General features: G+C 46.8%; 1 protein-coding gene across 1 annotated transcript in view; it reads left to right on the forward strand.

Annotated features, from left to right (window-relative positions):
- The first annotated feature begins 1,944 nt into the window (after nucleotides 1–1,944).
- Nucleotides 1,945–14,679, forward strand: part of LONP1 (lon peptidase 1, mitochondrial) — a 48,362-nt gene continuing 35,627 nt past the window's right edge. The window contains exons 1-2 of the mRNA XM_054013347.1: nucleotides 1,945–2,370; nucleotides 9,968–10,056. Coding sequence (XP_053869322.1) covers nucleotides 1,972–2,370; nucleotides 9,968–10,056 — 488 coding nt within the window. The 5' untranslated portion in view covers nucleotides 1,945–1,971. The remainder of the gene's footprint in view (nucleotides 2,371–9,967; nucleotides 10,057–14,679) is intronic.

Here is a 14,679-nt window from a genome sequence, read left to right on the forward strand (position 1 = left end):
GCAGGTTGGGACTGTGATCTATCTTTAGGTGTATGTCAGGATTGTGGCTCATCCCCATGCCATCTCCAACCCCCATCATCTTTCCCATCCCAGTTCAACACCCCCCCCCCCCCACACACACACACCTTAGAGAGGAAGACTGGCCTGCACCAAATACAGAGATGGGAAGCTGCTGAATGAGAGAGAAGATGCAGGTACAGTGGACACACGTGCAACCAGTGCCTTCTGTTTCACTGCCAAACAACATTGGTAGTGCAGCATAGCATTCCTCCTGTGATCACTTACGTTGATTTCCATGTTCTTTTTGAGTAAGTGTTAGTATTGCAAAACTGGGTCAGGCAGGGCCTGAGAGCACCATAGGGGTAAGTCTGGGAGGGGCCTGAGGGTACTATGGGGGGTTTCAGCAGGGCAGAGCCTCAGGGTACTATGGGAGTGGGGCTGGGAGGTGCCTGAGGGCACTATGGGGGGTGTGTGGCAAAGCAGGGCCTGAGGGCCCTATGGGGTTGCTGGGCAGGTCAGAACTGGTTTCCTCGGGGGGCCCTGAAGGTGAGCCTGGGTAGAGCAGGACCTCAGGGTGCTATTTGGCACTGGTGAGGTCACATTTGGAGTGTTGTGTTCAGTTTTGGGCCCCCCACTACACAAGGGATGTGGACAAATTGGAGAGAGTCCAGTGGAGGGCAACAAAAATGATTAGGGGGCTGGAGCACATAACTTACGAGGAGAGGCTGAGGGAACTCGATTATTTAGTCTGCAGAAGAGAAGAGTGAGGGGGGATTTGATAGCAGCCTTCATAGAGCTTCATAGTTCCATAGAGCATAGGCCCTGACTTCTACTGGTGCCGGAGGGTGCTCGACGCCCCCCTGCCCCTGCCCCGACTCCACCCCCACCCCAATCCAACCCCTTCCCCAAAGTCCCTGCCCCAACTCGCCCCTATTCCAACTCCTTCCCCAAATCCCCACCCCGGCCCTGCCTCCTCCCCTGAGCGCGCCACGTTCCCGCTCCTCCCCCCTCCCTCCCTAACCCTAAGAGCTACAGCTGTTTGGCGGTGGCAAGCACTGGGAGGTAGGCGGAAGACCGGGGACATGGCGTGCTCAGGGGAGAAGGCGGAGCGGGGTGAGGTGGGGAGCTTGGATGCAGGTGGGTGCAGAGCACCCAGTAATTTTTCCCCATGGGTGCTCCAGGCCCAGAGCACCCCCAGAGTCGGTGCCTATGCCGTAGAGGATGGATTTAGACTGTTCTCAGTGGTGGCAGATGACAGAACAAGGAGCAATGGTCTCAAGTTGCTGTGGGGGAGGTCCAGGTTGGATATTAGGAAACACTATTTCACTAGGAGGATGGTGAAGCACTGGACTGGGGTCCCTAGGGAGGTGGTGGAATCTCCATCCTTAGAGGTTTTTAAGGCCTGGCTTGACAAAGCCCTGGCTGGGGTGATTTAGCTGGAAGATATCAAGTGTGAAAAATCAGGATGAGGGTGGGGGGTAATAGGAGCCTATATAAGAAAAAGCCCCAAATAGCAGGACTGTCCCTATAAAATCAGGACATCTGGTCACCCTAGATTTAGCTGGGGTTGGCCCTGCCTTGAGCAGGGGGTGGGACTAGATACCTCCTGAGGTCCCTCCAGCCCTGGTATTCTGTGGGGTGGGCGGGGCTTGTGGCCTTATCGGGGGTGGGGCCAGACTTAGGCCTGGCCCAAAGCTGTTGGGTGGGAGGCCTGGAGCACGCCGGGAACTGACGCCCATGCGTCTCATCGCCAAAGACGACAGGGACGGATCACGTGATGGGGACGGGCCCATCGCACCGCACGCGCACGCCGCCTACTTCTCTGCGCTTGCTGCGCATTGGGGCCGTCCCTTGCGTTGGCATTTCTGCGCACGCGCGGCGAAGCCCAGGGGGAGATGCGTGCATTCGTCATATGTGTGCGACCGCGCGCAAGGCGGGGCTGAGCTGTCGCAGGGAGCGCGCGCCAGCGGAATGGCAGCGGCCCGTTACCTGCGGCTGTGGCGCTGCTGGCGGCCGGGGCTGCCCGGGGGCCTCGCCCCGCTCGGCCCTGCTCGTCGGCGGGTGTACGCGGCTTGCTCCTCCGCCTCCCCGTGGGCGCTGTGGGCTCAGCGGGCTCCGGCCCCATCTCCCCTCGCCGGGCTCAGCGGCGGCCCCCGGCGGCACCTGCGTGGCCCGGGCAGCCTCGGCGGTGGGGACGGGCTCGAGAGCGGCGGAGCCGAGGATGGGGGGGGCGGCGGAGCCGATCCCGCGGGGGCCCCCCCGGCCATGACGGCGCTGACCCCGCTGCTCATCCCTGAGCGCTTCCCCAACGTGCCGCTCATCGCCGTGACGCGCAACCCCGTCTTCCCGCGCTTCATCAAGATCCTGGAGGTAACGGGGCCAGCCTCCGCTTTCCCCCTCCGGGCCGACCGCCGCCACATCCCTTCTTCCTACCCGCTTCTCCCGCAGGGCGCCCACTCCGTGCCTTGGGCTGGGCCGCCACCCGTGTGCCCTGCCCGGGAGCCCACCATCTGCAGCCCCGTTCTCCATGTCATCACAGTAGTCGCGACCCTGTCTCCTTTCCCAGGGCTGGGCACTGCTCCTCTTTCCCGGCGGAGACACGGACACCCCCTTCCTGCTGGGCGGCCCTAGCTCCTCTCTTTGCCTAATGCATCGAGGTAAAGGGGTCGTGCTGCGGGGGCACAGACCCTCCCACTTTGCATCCTGCCAGCTCTGGGGAGACAGAGACTGTCTGGCCCTGAAGCCTATGCCCCTGCAACCTGAGCTAAAGCTTCTGGACCCATACTGCGGGAGAGGAGCTCTCTACCAGACTAGAATAGCGGGATGTTGACTGGCAAAGTAATATTAAAACCCAACCCTTGCTGCATCCCAGTCATGCAGAAGATGAGCTTGCCTTTCTGGGAGCCCACCTATTGTAGTCGATGCTGCGTCCTGATCTATGCACAGATTTTGTAGTAGAGTAACTGTCAGTTAGAGGTGTGATTCTTATACTGGTACAACCCCTAGTATGTTTGTGGTTATACTGGGGTAATGGGTCATCATAGGGGCTGGCATAGCTTATTTGCTATCCCATATATAGTTAAAGCAGAACAACTTTTGTCTGTAGACAAGCCCAAGATTGGACATGTTAGTAGGGACAGGGAGCCAGGATTCTTGGGTTCTGTTAGCAAGTCTGTGGCAGAGCTATAGTCAAAAGAAGGTTAAAGTATTATTACTACTGGAGGCCAATTGTTCTACTGACATCACCTTTGTCTTGGTAGATAGGAAGGAGAGGGCTATGCAAGGGCCATGTGACTAGGCAGGGCACAAAATCAGGAGTCCAGAGAGAGCTTTGCTTAGCCTCTTGGACCCAGATGCAGAGGGCTTGCATAGTTAGAGTTTATTTTATCTCTTCCCAGTTCCAGCTGTTCATCTTGTTTACCACTATGTAAAACCAACTTGTGACAGTTGGAGATTGCACTGCAGCTAGATTTACCAAGTAAATTTTAGGTTGCCCTTGAATGTCAGTGTTTTTATTACCATAGTGATTGTGTCCTTGATTCAGCCTTGGGTGCACATGTTCAGATAAATCATAGAATATCAGAGTTGGAAGGGACCTCAGGAGGTCATCTAGTCCAACCCCCTGCTCAAAGCAGGACCCATCCCCAGACAGATTTTTGGCCCCAGATCCCTAAATGGTCCCCTCAAGGATTGAACTCACAACCCTGGGTTTAGCAGGCCAATGCTCAAACCACTGAGCTAGCCCTCCCTTTGTATGTGAACATGATGTATTCCTGATGTCCTTAAAGTGGTAGTGATTAGTCTTATTTCCATAGTTTATTACTTACTTTTTATGGTTGCATCTTTCAGTCAAAACACCAAAGAAACCTCCGAGAGAGAGAGTGTCACATTTTGGGGCATGCTGACCTTGATAGTGGCCTTTCTAGTTATATGCCTGGGCATGTTCACTTTGGAATATGTCCTACTTTTTTGTGCAGCTGTATGGTTTGGAACCCTTATCACACAATTTGCACTATTTAACAACACATTTAAATCTGAAACTGAATATGCTGTTTGAGTCAGGAGGATGGATGGACTTTATTTTTGTGGATATTAAGCATTTGGAACATGTAAATATTTATTCTTAACACCTAGTAGTGCTGTATTGACAGTTTTATTGATGCTGATCTTAGAGTGAAAATATCAAAAGTCAGAGCAATGTAACTTTTAATTCCTGTATGGTTATTTATCATAATTATGTTCATAAATAATATATGTTTGGGTTTCAAAGTCCAACACTCAAATATTAGGAAATGCCAAAATTCGGGTTTCTTGTGCAACATTCGTTCTGCCCCCCATATATAGATAAGCTTGGAAGGATTAGATTTTTATTAAGTGTTGGTAAATGTCTATTTCACCATACACACACTCAAATCTATGAGAAACTAATTCCATGGAAGATGATGATAGAAATTTACAGATAGAAAAAGCAATAGAATTGCTGCTTGAGAACTTACTAGTTTGACTTAAGGATATTTACTTTGTATATTTTAACACATCATGACAGTTTGTGTTTTAATGGTTAAAAAGCTCAATGTCTATCATCAAATAATTTTCTGACTCCCTGATTCTGATTCCTCCGTAATTTCCCACAGCTGTGAAAATGTGTATATATAAACATTTTAAACACTTAACCCATAATTTTGTGTAGCGGTGAATATTGACATAATTTTTTAAGACTTTTTTTCTATTTGTCTAACATTCCTCAAAATTATTAAAAAAAAAAAAAAAAAAATCTAATAAGCCTCTATACATGCATTAATGGTAGCCTTTAATTACATGATGCTATACTAGATTCCATATTCTCCCACCGCATTCATTCAGTGTACTGGATGGATCATGCTTTGGGGATGAGGCATCTGTTAAGTATTCCTTCTGTCCTCATCTCAACATTCAGTGTGTAGCTTCAAACTATTTACTACCACAAGTCGAACCTTACTCTGAAAATGTAATTATTCATTTCCTCGTTGTCTCTTCTAAGGTGCTCATCTCCGTAGTAGCTGGGTGCCTTACAAATACTCTTACTTAGCACTGGAGATACATTAGTATTCTATTCCCATTTTACAGCTGGGAGACCTGCGACAGATGCCTCAGGCCACACAATGTCAATGACCGATCTGGAATAGGGGCCTACTGATTCCCAACCGTGTGCTTATTCCTCCTGATCACACTGCCTTACTGCCAGAGGCACTGAGCAGCCACAGCTCTAAACGACTTCTGTTGCAATTGTGAGTGCTCGGTGCTTCTGCAAATCAGGCCTCGGGTATCACAGGTTGGGCACCCAGAAAATGAAGAACACAGTTAGTGACCAGTGAAAAGTTTGGCTTAAGTGACTTATACACATCACATAGGAACTCTGTGGCAGTGGCAGAGATAAAATTGAGTTCTCTTGTGTGACGTTCACCTGCTTAACTGCTGGACCATCCTTTCTCTTCATGCAGTCCCTTGCTTTGTTCTGTATAAACTAGGGCTGTGAAGCGATTAAAAAAAACTAATCGCACGATTGATCACGCAACTAAAAATAATAGAATACTATTTAAATATTGGATGTTTCCTACGTTATCAAATATATCGATTTCAGTTACAACACAGAATACAAAGTGTACAGTACTCCATATTTATTTTTATTACAAATATTTGCACTGTAAAAAACAAAAGAAATGGTATATTTCAAGTCACCTAATACAAGTACTGTAGTGCAATCTCTTTATCATGGAAGTTGAACTTACAAATGTAGAATTGTGTACAAAAAAAACTGCATTCAAAAATAAAATAATCTAAAATTTTAGAGACTATAAGTTCACTCAGTCCTACTTCAGCCAATCCCTCAGACAAACAAGTTTGGTTACAATTTGCAGGAGATAATGCTGCCCAGGTCTTGTTCTCACTTTCAGGTGACATTGTAAACAGACATTTGCATGGCACTGTTGTAGCCAGCATTGCAAGATATTTACGTATCAGATGTGCTACAGATTCATATGTCCCTTCATGCTTCAACCACTATTCCAGAGGACATATATTCATGCTGATGACAGGTTCTGCTCGATAATGATCCAAAGCAGAGCAGACTGACGCATGTTCACTTTCATCATCTGAGTCAGATGCCACCAGCAGAAGGTTGATTTTTCTCTTTTAGTGGTTTGGGTTCTGTAGTTTCTGCATTGGGGTGTAGCTCTTTTAAGATCTCTGAAAGCATGCGCCACACCTCATCCCTCTCAGATTTTGGACGGCACTTCAGATTCTTAACCCTTGGGTCGAGTGCTGTATCTATCCTTAGAAATCTCACATTGGTACCTTCTTTGCATTTTGTCAGTCTGCTGTGAAAGCGTTCTTAAAATGAACATGTGCTGGGTCATTATCCGAGACTGCTATAATATGAAATATATGACAGAATGTGGATAAAACAGAACAGTTCTCCCCCAAGGAGTTCAGTCACAAATTTAATTAACGCATTATTTTTTTTTAACGAGCATCATCAGCATGGAATCGTGTCCTTTAGAATGGTGGACAAAGCACGAAGGGCCATATGAAGGTTTAGCATATCTGGCACGTAAATATCTTGCGATGCCGGCTACAACAGTGCCATGCAAATGCCTGTTCTCACTTTCAGGTGACATTGTAAATAAGAACCAGTCAGCCGTATCTTCCGTAAATGTAAACAAACTTGTTTGTCTTAGCAATTGGCTGAATAAGAAGTAGGACTGAGTGGACTCCTAGGCTGTAAAGTTTTACGTGGAGTGCTATTATGTAACAAAAAAAAAAATCTAATTTGTAAATTGCACTTTCAGGATAGATATTGCACTACAGTACTTGTATGAGGTGAATTGAAATACTTTCTTTTGTTTACAGTGCAAATATTTGTAATAAAGTGTACAGTGCTCACTTAATATTTTTGATCTCTATTACAACACAGAGTACAATATATTTGAAAATGTAGAAAAAATCCAGAAATATTTAATAAATTTCAATTGGTATTCTATTATTTAACAGTGCAATTATCGTGATTATTTTTTTAGTTAATTACATGAGTTAATGCCAATTAACGAACAGCCCTAGTATAAACCTCTCAACTTCTAGAGCAAATGAGACTGAGATCCTACAAACAACATCAGTCATTACACAGAGTTGATTTAATTCCCAAGGCATGTTCCGTCTTTTCACTTAATGAGGCTGGGGGGGGGGGTGTCTTTTTTTTTTTTTTTTTTTTAAACACAAGTGTCACAATTAAGGGTACAATTTAGACATGGGTATTTTTAATAAATCATGGACAGGTCACGGGCAATAAAGAAAAATTCACGGTACGTGACCTGTCCATGACTTGTACTATAAATACCCCTGACTAAATCTTAGCTGGAGTGGGAGGAGCTGCTGTTCCTGGAGCGGGACCTGAGGGGAGCACCGCTGCTCAGTTGTGGGGGAAGCCACCGCCCCTGGCAGGGGAGCGCTGTCGCTGCTCTGGGGGGAAACCTGGGGGTGGGGCGGGGGGGGCAGGGCCAGCAGCATCAGGGGCTGCCGAGCAGCACCTGTTCCAGCCCCCCGCCGCTGATCCAGCCACCCATGGGACCGCTGTCGGGGGCCGCCAAGCTGCGGCTGCTCCTGCCACAGAAGTCAGTGAGAGTCATGGAATCCGTGAATTCCGCAACCTCTGTGACAGACATGGAGCCCTAATCATAACTGGTAGAAGAAAGCTATTTACATTGCAAATTAAAGTACTTAAAAGTTAAAAAATGTCAATATTTAGGTTGCCTGTGCAACATTCTTTCTGCCTGCTTCTGCTCTGCTTCAGTCCATTGAAAAGTGACTGATGGTCTGGATTTGGCCTGCCTATTGACTACACCTGCTGTAAACTCTACGTTTGCCATTCTGAACAAATTTGGAGTGAAATAGCATGGAGGGTGATTGAAGCTGATTCCCTTTCCATGACTATATTTCACTTCAACAGCTCAATGTCATTTACAGGCAAAGATGGGATTTTGGCCTTGATCTTTCTGAAACTCAAGCTCTCTGAAGACTGGTTTTTATTTTTCTTGTTGGTTTTGTAACCCTATAGTCCCACAGACTTCCTACACTGCATCAATAGCAGGACAAAAACAACAAGGAGTCTGGTGGCACCTTAAAGACTAACAGATTTATTTGGGCATAAGCTTTCGTGAGTAAAAACCTCACTTCTTCGGATGCAGTGAGGTTTTTACTCACGAAAGCTTATGCCCAAATAAATCTGTTAGTCTTTAAGGTGCCACCAGACTCCTTGTTGTTTTTGTAGATACAGAATAACACGGCTACCCCCTGATACTTAATAGCAGGACAGTATACTAAGAGTTGATTAACAGAAATATCAGCATCAAGGCAAAAACAGGGACTGCATTAAATCAACCAAGAGTTTATTGCTCATTGTAGCATTTACACAACACTTCAAATTCAGGGGCACTATAGGGAGAGATTTGTTGTGACTGGTTTTTCAGTAGCACTTGTTCTGCAGCGAATGTTAAAACTGTCTGTATAGAGAATGCAAACAGAAGTTACACACTTTTTGCATGCACTGTTTTAATTTTTGGAGTGCTCTCATGACTAGTGTTGGTTTGGTCCTGGTCATGGAGCCATTAAGGAATGGAATAGGAGGATTTGCTTGGAGCAGTAGGCCTTGCACATCTGGGGGGAAGAGGATTGGAAGAAGAGGAAGTCTCTTTGCCTTTTTCAAGATGATGTAAGACAAAAGCTGCAAAGTGAAATCTTTTTTTAAAAAGATTCTTTGTTCAGGTATCATAATAACCTGCCTAGGAAAACTTTAATGTTTACTTATCTTAAATACTCCTATTCCTTTTAATGTTCTCTCCTACTTCCTTAGTGTTTGTATCTAGCTTAAATCTGAATTAACACACACACACAGAGAAATTCCCTCCCTTGCTGTAGTTCTCCATACTCATCAGTACTCACTGTGCCCAATGTCTGTCTAGGAAGGGCAGATATGTTCCAAATAGCCAACTGAACAAATTTGCCTCAAAGATGTATTTTCTGTTCTCTATAGGTTCTTGTGTTGTGCTTATCAGTGTAGTAGTATTTGAGCACCGTTCAGTAATGTGTTAAGCAATGTAACTAACATGTCACATGTTTGTTCTCATCCTCTTCCCAAAGGGACAAGTGTGTGCAGGGAGTATGTTGATTTTTAAAATTTGTATGTGTACATGCTACTATATATTTGTTAGAGAAGGCAGGTCAAAGAAGTGCACTGGGAGAGGTTTGTGATGGCCAGTAGTTTCTGAGGGAGTTCGTTCCACAGCCTTGGACTGGGCCCCAAGAAAGCTCAGTGTGTTACTTTGCACTTGCCATTACTGAATTTCATCTGCCATTGTGTTGCCCAGTCACCCAGCTTAGTTAAGTCTTTCCAATGTTCTAACTTCAACAATTTTGTGTCATCTGCAAATTTTGCCACCTTGCTGCTCATCCCCTTTTCCAGCTTTTCAACAGATGTTAAACAAGCCTGGACCTAGTATGGAGCTATGTAGTACTCACTGCTCATCTTTAGCCATGGGGGAAATTGACCACTTATTCCTACTCTTGCTTTCCTGTTTTACAGGAAACCAGAACCCATGTTGTAACCATGTTTTAGTTTAGAAGCCTCCCAAGGTTCTCTAACATGCTTTTCTTACTTGTGTAGGGTGTTAGTACAGGCATGAAAAAATAGTTTATCAGTGTTACCCAACAGCCATGTTTCACAGCTCTGTGTGTGACTTTGGTGGGTCAGAAAGGACTGGAGTGGCTTGCTGAAGGTCCCAGGAGGTCTGTACCAGAGTTGGGAAGGTAGCCCAGATTAGATTTCCTAACTCAGACCTGGTCTGTAACCACAAGCCAATCCTTCCTGTGTGACTGGAGCTGAAAGCTTCTGGGAAGCCTGCTCTGAATTTTTACTTAAAACTCATTGCTATCCTAGGTGAAAAATAAGAAGCTAGTGGAGCTGCTGAGGAGAAAAGTTCGCCTTGCCCAGCCTTATGCTGGTGTCTTTTTGAAGAAAGATGACAAGTAAGTGATATCTCTTTCTATTATAAATATACTAATGAGGTTGATGATTATGCTGGGAGTGCACTAGGAAAGCTGAGTCCCTTAATTCTCTCAGTGGTCACTATGGTGGAAGATGTAGCATAGTGGTAAATAGGGCAGAACCTTGTCTGTTACCTTTGTTTACCACTGCTACATCTTCCACCATTGCTACTGCTGGTAGAGAATTATGGGTCTTGGCTTTTTCCTTCTGTAGAAAAGGCCTTAAAACCGTTGATCAACAGTAAGTAAGAGGTTCCAAGTATTCATTAGAACTTTGAGTGGAGACCACATACACAATGGCATGAACAAAACAATTAGTATCCGACAATAGGGAGAAGGAGTCAGTGTTGACCCAGTGTGTTGCTCCTTCACCACATTTTCCAGACTGAATATCTCTGAGGCAGATTCTGAATGTCATAGGCTGTGTCCGCAGTGGTGACTGGACAGGGGTTTATATGCATGGTTGTGCCAGAACCCCCTGCCATCCTCATCTAAACCAAAGAAACACTGATTTTGAGGTGTGCATGGGGCAAGAATACTACAATGATGAGTATGAACATGCCATGAGCTGTGGCACAGCCCAGTACCCATGTCAATTTGTATGGGTAAGGGGTGTGTACTGGATCCTAGACCTCCATTCCCATTCCCACAATGCACTGACCCTTTCCTGCTTGACCCTTACCCATATCTATAAAGGTCCTGGTCCCCCACCTCTATCACCAGTAGTGAACTGTGCTGACCACTACAGAATAGTGGTTTTGTTTTGTTTTGTTTTGTTTGTTTGTTTTTTTGCCCCCCCACCCCCCCCACCCCGGGAACTCTTTTCACCACTATAAGCGAACATGGAATCTGCTCCAAGAGTTGCCACGTGGTCCGCTGAGCACACCCACTCATCACTGCGTGGTCAGAATTCACTGTCCACAACTTCTCCCACAGCACCAAGAACATCCATCTTTACCAGGAAAATTCAGAGAGGCTGGTGTAGGTGGGCATTCACCAGGCTGGCTCAGTGCCAGGAACGGGTAAAATACATCAGGCTGTGGAACTGAAAGGCAAAAGACTCCAGCGGTCACTCCGGAAGGAGTTCTCCAACATGCCCCGTCTTCAAGGAGTTGGACCTAGGGCTTTCCAGGGTCCCCAGTACAGAGCCTGAGGTGACTCTCAACCCCACGGGCCTCATTGTCTGACAGCCACGTCTACACTGTCAACTGGACACAGGTGCATGGGTGTCCGCATCTAAACCCAGGGCAAGGAGGCAATGGAGATTGTGGAGGTGGCAGCCTCAGTAGACCCAGAGGAAGAGGAGCAATTTATCCTGCACCTCTGCCTGAGGAACCAGCTCAGCAAGCCCCTCTGGATGAGCCAGAGGAGGACCCCAAGACTCACCAGGAACCAGAACCCAAGGCTGGTAAGTTAAATCCCACCCACCCTGCCAATATCCCCTCCCTCTTTCTCCGGGGCTATGCAGGACTGGAAGGCTACTCCTCCCCTCCCCATCTCAAATGGTCCCTGACCAAGACATTCAACATTTCATTGAATTACCACGAATCACCATAGAGTTTATGGCAGAAGTTATTGAACAGATTATCAGCAAACTATGGTATTGTGCCTGGGTCTGAGAGTTCATCAGCCAACTGGCTGACAGCAAAGGTGGGGGTAGAAAGGTCAAGGTGGAGGACAGGGCATTTGTACAAGATTAATGGTTCTTCACAGTTGCAACTCTTTTGTCTTTCAAGATCTCAAACTTCTGTTACAGTAACATCCTCCCTGCCCCTCACCAAACAGGAGCCATACCAGGGGTGGAGCGGGGTGTTTAGTATCAGGGATGGTGAGTTACGTATAGGAAGGGGAACCATTGCTTCTCCGAGGAATGGGACAACAGTTATCTGTCCTAGTGCCTGGGGTCTCCCTGCTTGGAGCCAGGCTTCGCAAGCCGGAGGAAGGGGGGCAGATGGGGGTTCCACTCTGGTGGCTGCACAGACACAATACTATGTCCCTTTGCAGTGGGGAGGAGAGTGGCTTGTGGTCTTGGCTGGAAAGTTCATGGAACAAAGTACAGTTGCTGTGTGATTTTTCTCCCCTCCTCTCCCGCCATTCCTGTCTCTGCTCTTCGCTGAACAAAGGGGCCCAGGGGCTCACTTGGTGGTGGCTAGGCATTTGCAGTGGTTTTCTTCTCCCCCTCCACACAGGCTCCATCAGCTATCTTAGAATGTAGTCTGTTTCCATTCAGATTGCCTTCCAGTCCCATAAGCATACATCTGCACATTTCTGGTGCAGCAGAAACTCCAGCTGGTTCTTAAGGTTCAGTGGCAGCGCAAATGTGCTTGGCCCACCTTTCTAGCTCACCATCCCTTCCATTCAGCAACATGTAGAGAGATGAGAAGCAGCACAAACGTCTCTCTGGCATAGATTGCTAGGTCCCCACCATGGGACTGGAAAGGCACCTCCTTTCTCAGTCAGGTTACTCTCAAACGTGTTTTATCCAAATGATGGCCAGCCTTGAAAGAAGACATTGTAATGGTTAACATTGCCCCTGAAATAAATGCACCCACAATCCTAATCACACATTTAAAGACAGTAAATTTTAAAAAAATACTATTTCATGCCACCTACTGCTTTCAGCAGGTGCTCCTTTCTCAGGGGCTGTAAAAGTTGTCTGAGAAAGAAGGGTAATGAAACAATCATTCCTGAATTGCTGAACGGTATCTATATTGTGACCTTCAAAAGCAAAGTTGTATTATGTAGAGGGGATTTCTTACACACTTCGAAAGGAAAGAAAATGATAGAATGCTGGTCTTTTGATTGACTTGGCAGGTCCTTCTGCTGAGGAGTGTGAACATATTCCTCCTGGGGGCCAGGAGCAGCAGCAGCCCAGGGACAGTAGGGGCAGATGAAGGACACTGCTCATTGGCATCTACAGAAGAAACCAGGAGCAGCTTAACTGAGGGGAAAAGGAAGAACAGGGTGTTGAGCAGGAGGAACACTTTTTTTTCCAGAGTCAGGAATACAAGGAGCAGGAGCTTTCCCAAAGGGACCAGGAGCATGTCCTGTTGCAGTTCCTGGCACAAGTGACGTGGAAAGGATTTGGGTTCCACCTGCCGCAATAGCCACTGCCAGGGTCCAGGAATTAGCAACTTCCTCCTCATCCCCCAGCTGCTACTTCTCCTGCAGGCCAGGGTGTTGCTCAGGCAGAGGATCCAAACAGCTCCTCCCATGACAAGGGGGAGGCTGAAAGACTTCAGGGACAGCATGCTGCACCAAAACCCCTCCCGGGGGAGTACTGTGACCATGCAGGAAGCAAACAGTAAGCCCAAGACTGTGCCTGAAGGCCAGCATATGTCGGCTCTCAAACCCTGTGCAGGAATTGTCCCCATTTGTCCTGCTTGTCTGCGGGAGTGGGGAGATCAAAGCCAAGGACACCACATCGTATGCTTTTGAAGTTTAATGTTCTTGGGAGTCTGATCCGTTCTGCTGTCTTTCATAGTTTCTTTTGAAAAACTGTTCAGAGTTATGCTACATGTACTAGTTTCAATAAATGTTATTTTCCTTTATATATGTGTGGACCCTTCATTCGGGCTGTGATGAAAGCGTAAAATTTGTCTCCCTCCACCCCCTTTTGGCTTGGGCCCTACCATTTGGCACCTTGAGTTGCGTAACTCCCCAGGGCAAAACACTGCCAGGTCCTCTCCAAACTTACCCCCCTCTTCTCCGTCCAGGTATGAGAATATAATGTAATAAGCCAGAGACTGTTGGAAAGTGCAATGTGCACAGAAATAACGTAACTTTATTAACTGGGGAAGGAGGAGGAAAGAGTGGATAAAGTTTCCTATGGGTTTGACAAAACAGAACAGGAAAAGCAAAGTGGAGTAACTGCCACTGCTTACGGAACAGTGCTAAAATGGCCCCTCAACTCTCACCCACCAAAACTGACCACTCTGAACCATGGGGTTACTGATTAGTTAACAGCCTGTAAGTGCCCTTATCCCTGCACACCTCACAGATGCCAGTTGTAAAAGCCCCTCCCAACGCCTTCTTCAGCTATTCTCCAGGTCCTACAAGCATTGACTCATCCACCCCCCCGCCCCCCAAGTGTGGTCTGGCTAACAGTTGTGACCATTAACACACAATGAAAAAACTATGAATGCAATTTAACTGGGCAGAACAGTCATAAAGCAGAAGATGTTATAACTGTGGAGGTGCCCTGCTTCAACTACCCATAACAAGTCATTATCTAAATGACAAGCTAATGACCATCAGCAGGAGGGGAACTAAACTGCTAATTGAAACAAGTGAATGGGAATGTTCCCTGTTGGTTTTTTTTTTTTTTTTTTTTTTTACCCCACATGTATGGGGTGTGGTGCTTAGTTTGGGACCTGGCTGAGGTGACTCGCCTGCCTGCCTGCTGTTCCAAGATATAGGCATGAATTGCATCCTGGATTTCCCTTCCTGCTGTGATCCAGCACCAGCATGAACATTCACTGGATCATGCTGTCTGTAAAGGCTTTGCACACCAGTTCTGTCCTGTACACTCTGTCCTAAAGTACTCTCCTTTATTCTCAGAAATGTTATGAAGCACACAGCTGGCCACATAATGCAGATGGCATT

This window comes from Malaclemys terrapin, chromosome 24 (genome assembly GCF_027887155.1).
Source record: "Malaclemys terrapin pileata isolate rMalTer1 chromosome 24, rMalTer1.hap1, whole genome shotgun sequence".
Classification (NCBI taxonomy): Eukaryota; Metazoa; Chordata; order Testudines; family Emydidae; genus Malaclemys; species Malaclemys terrapin.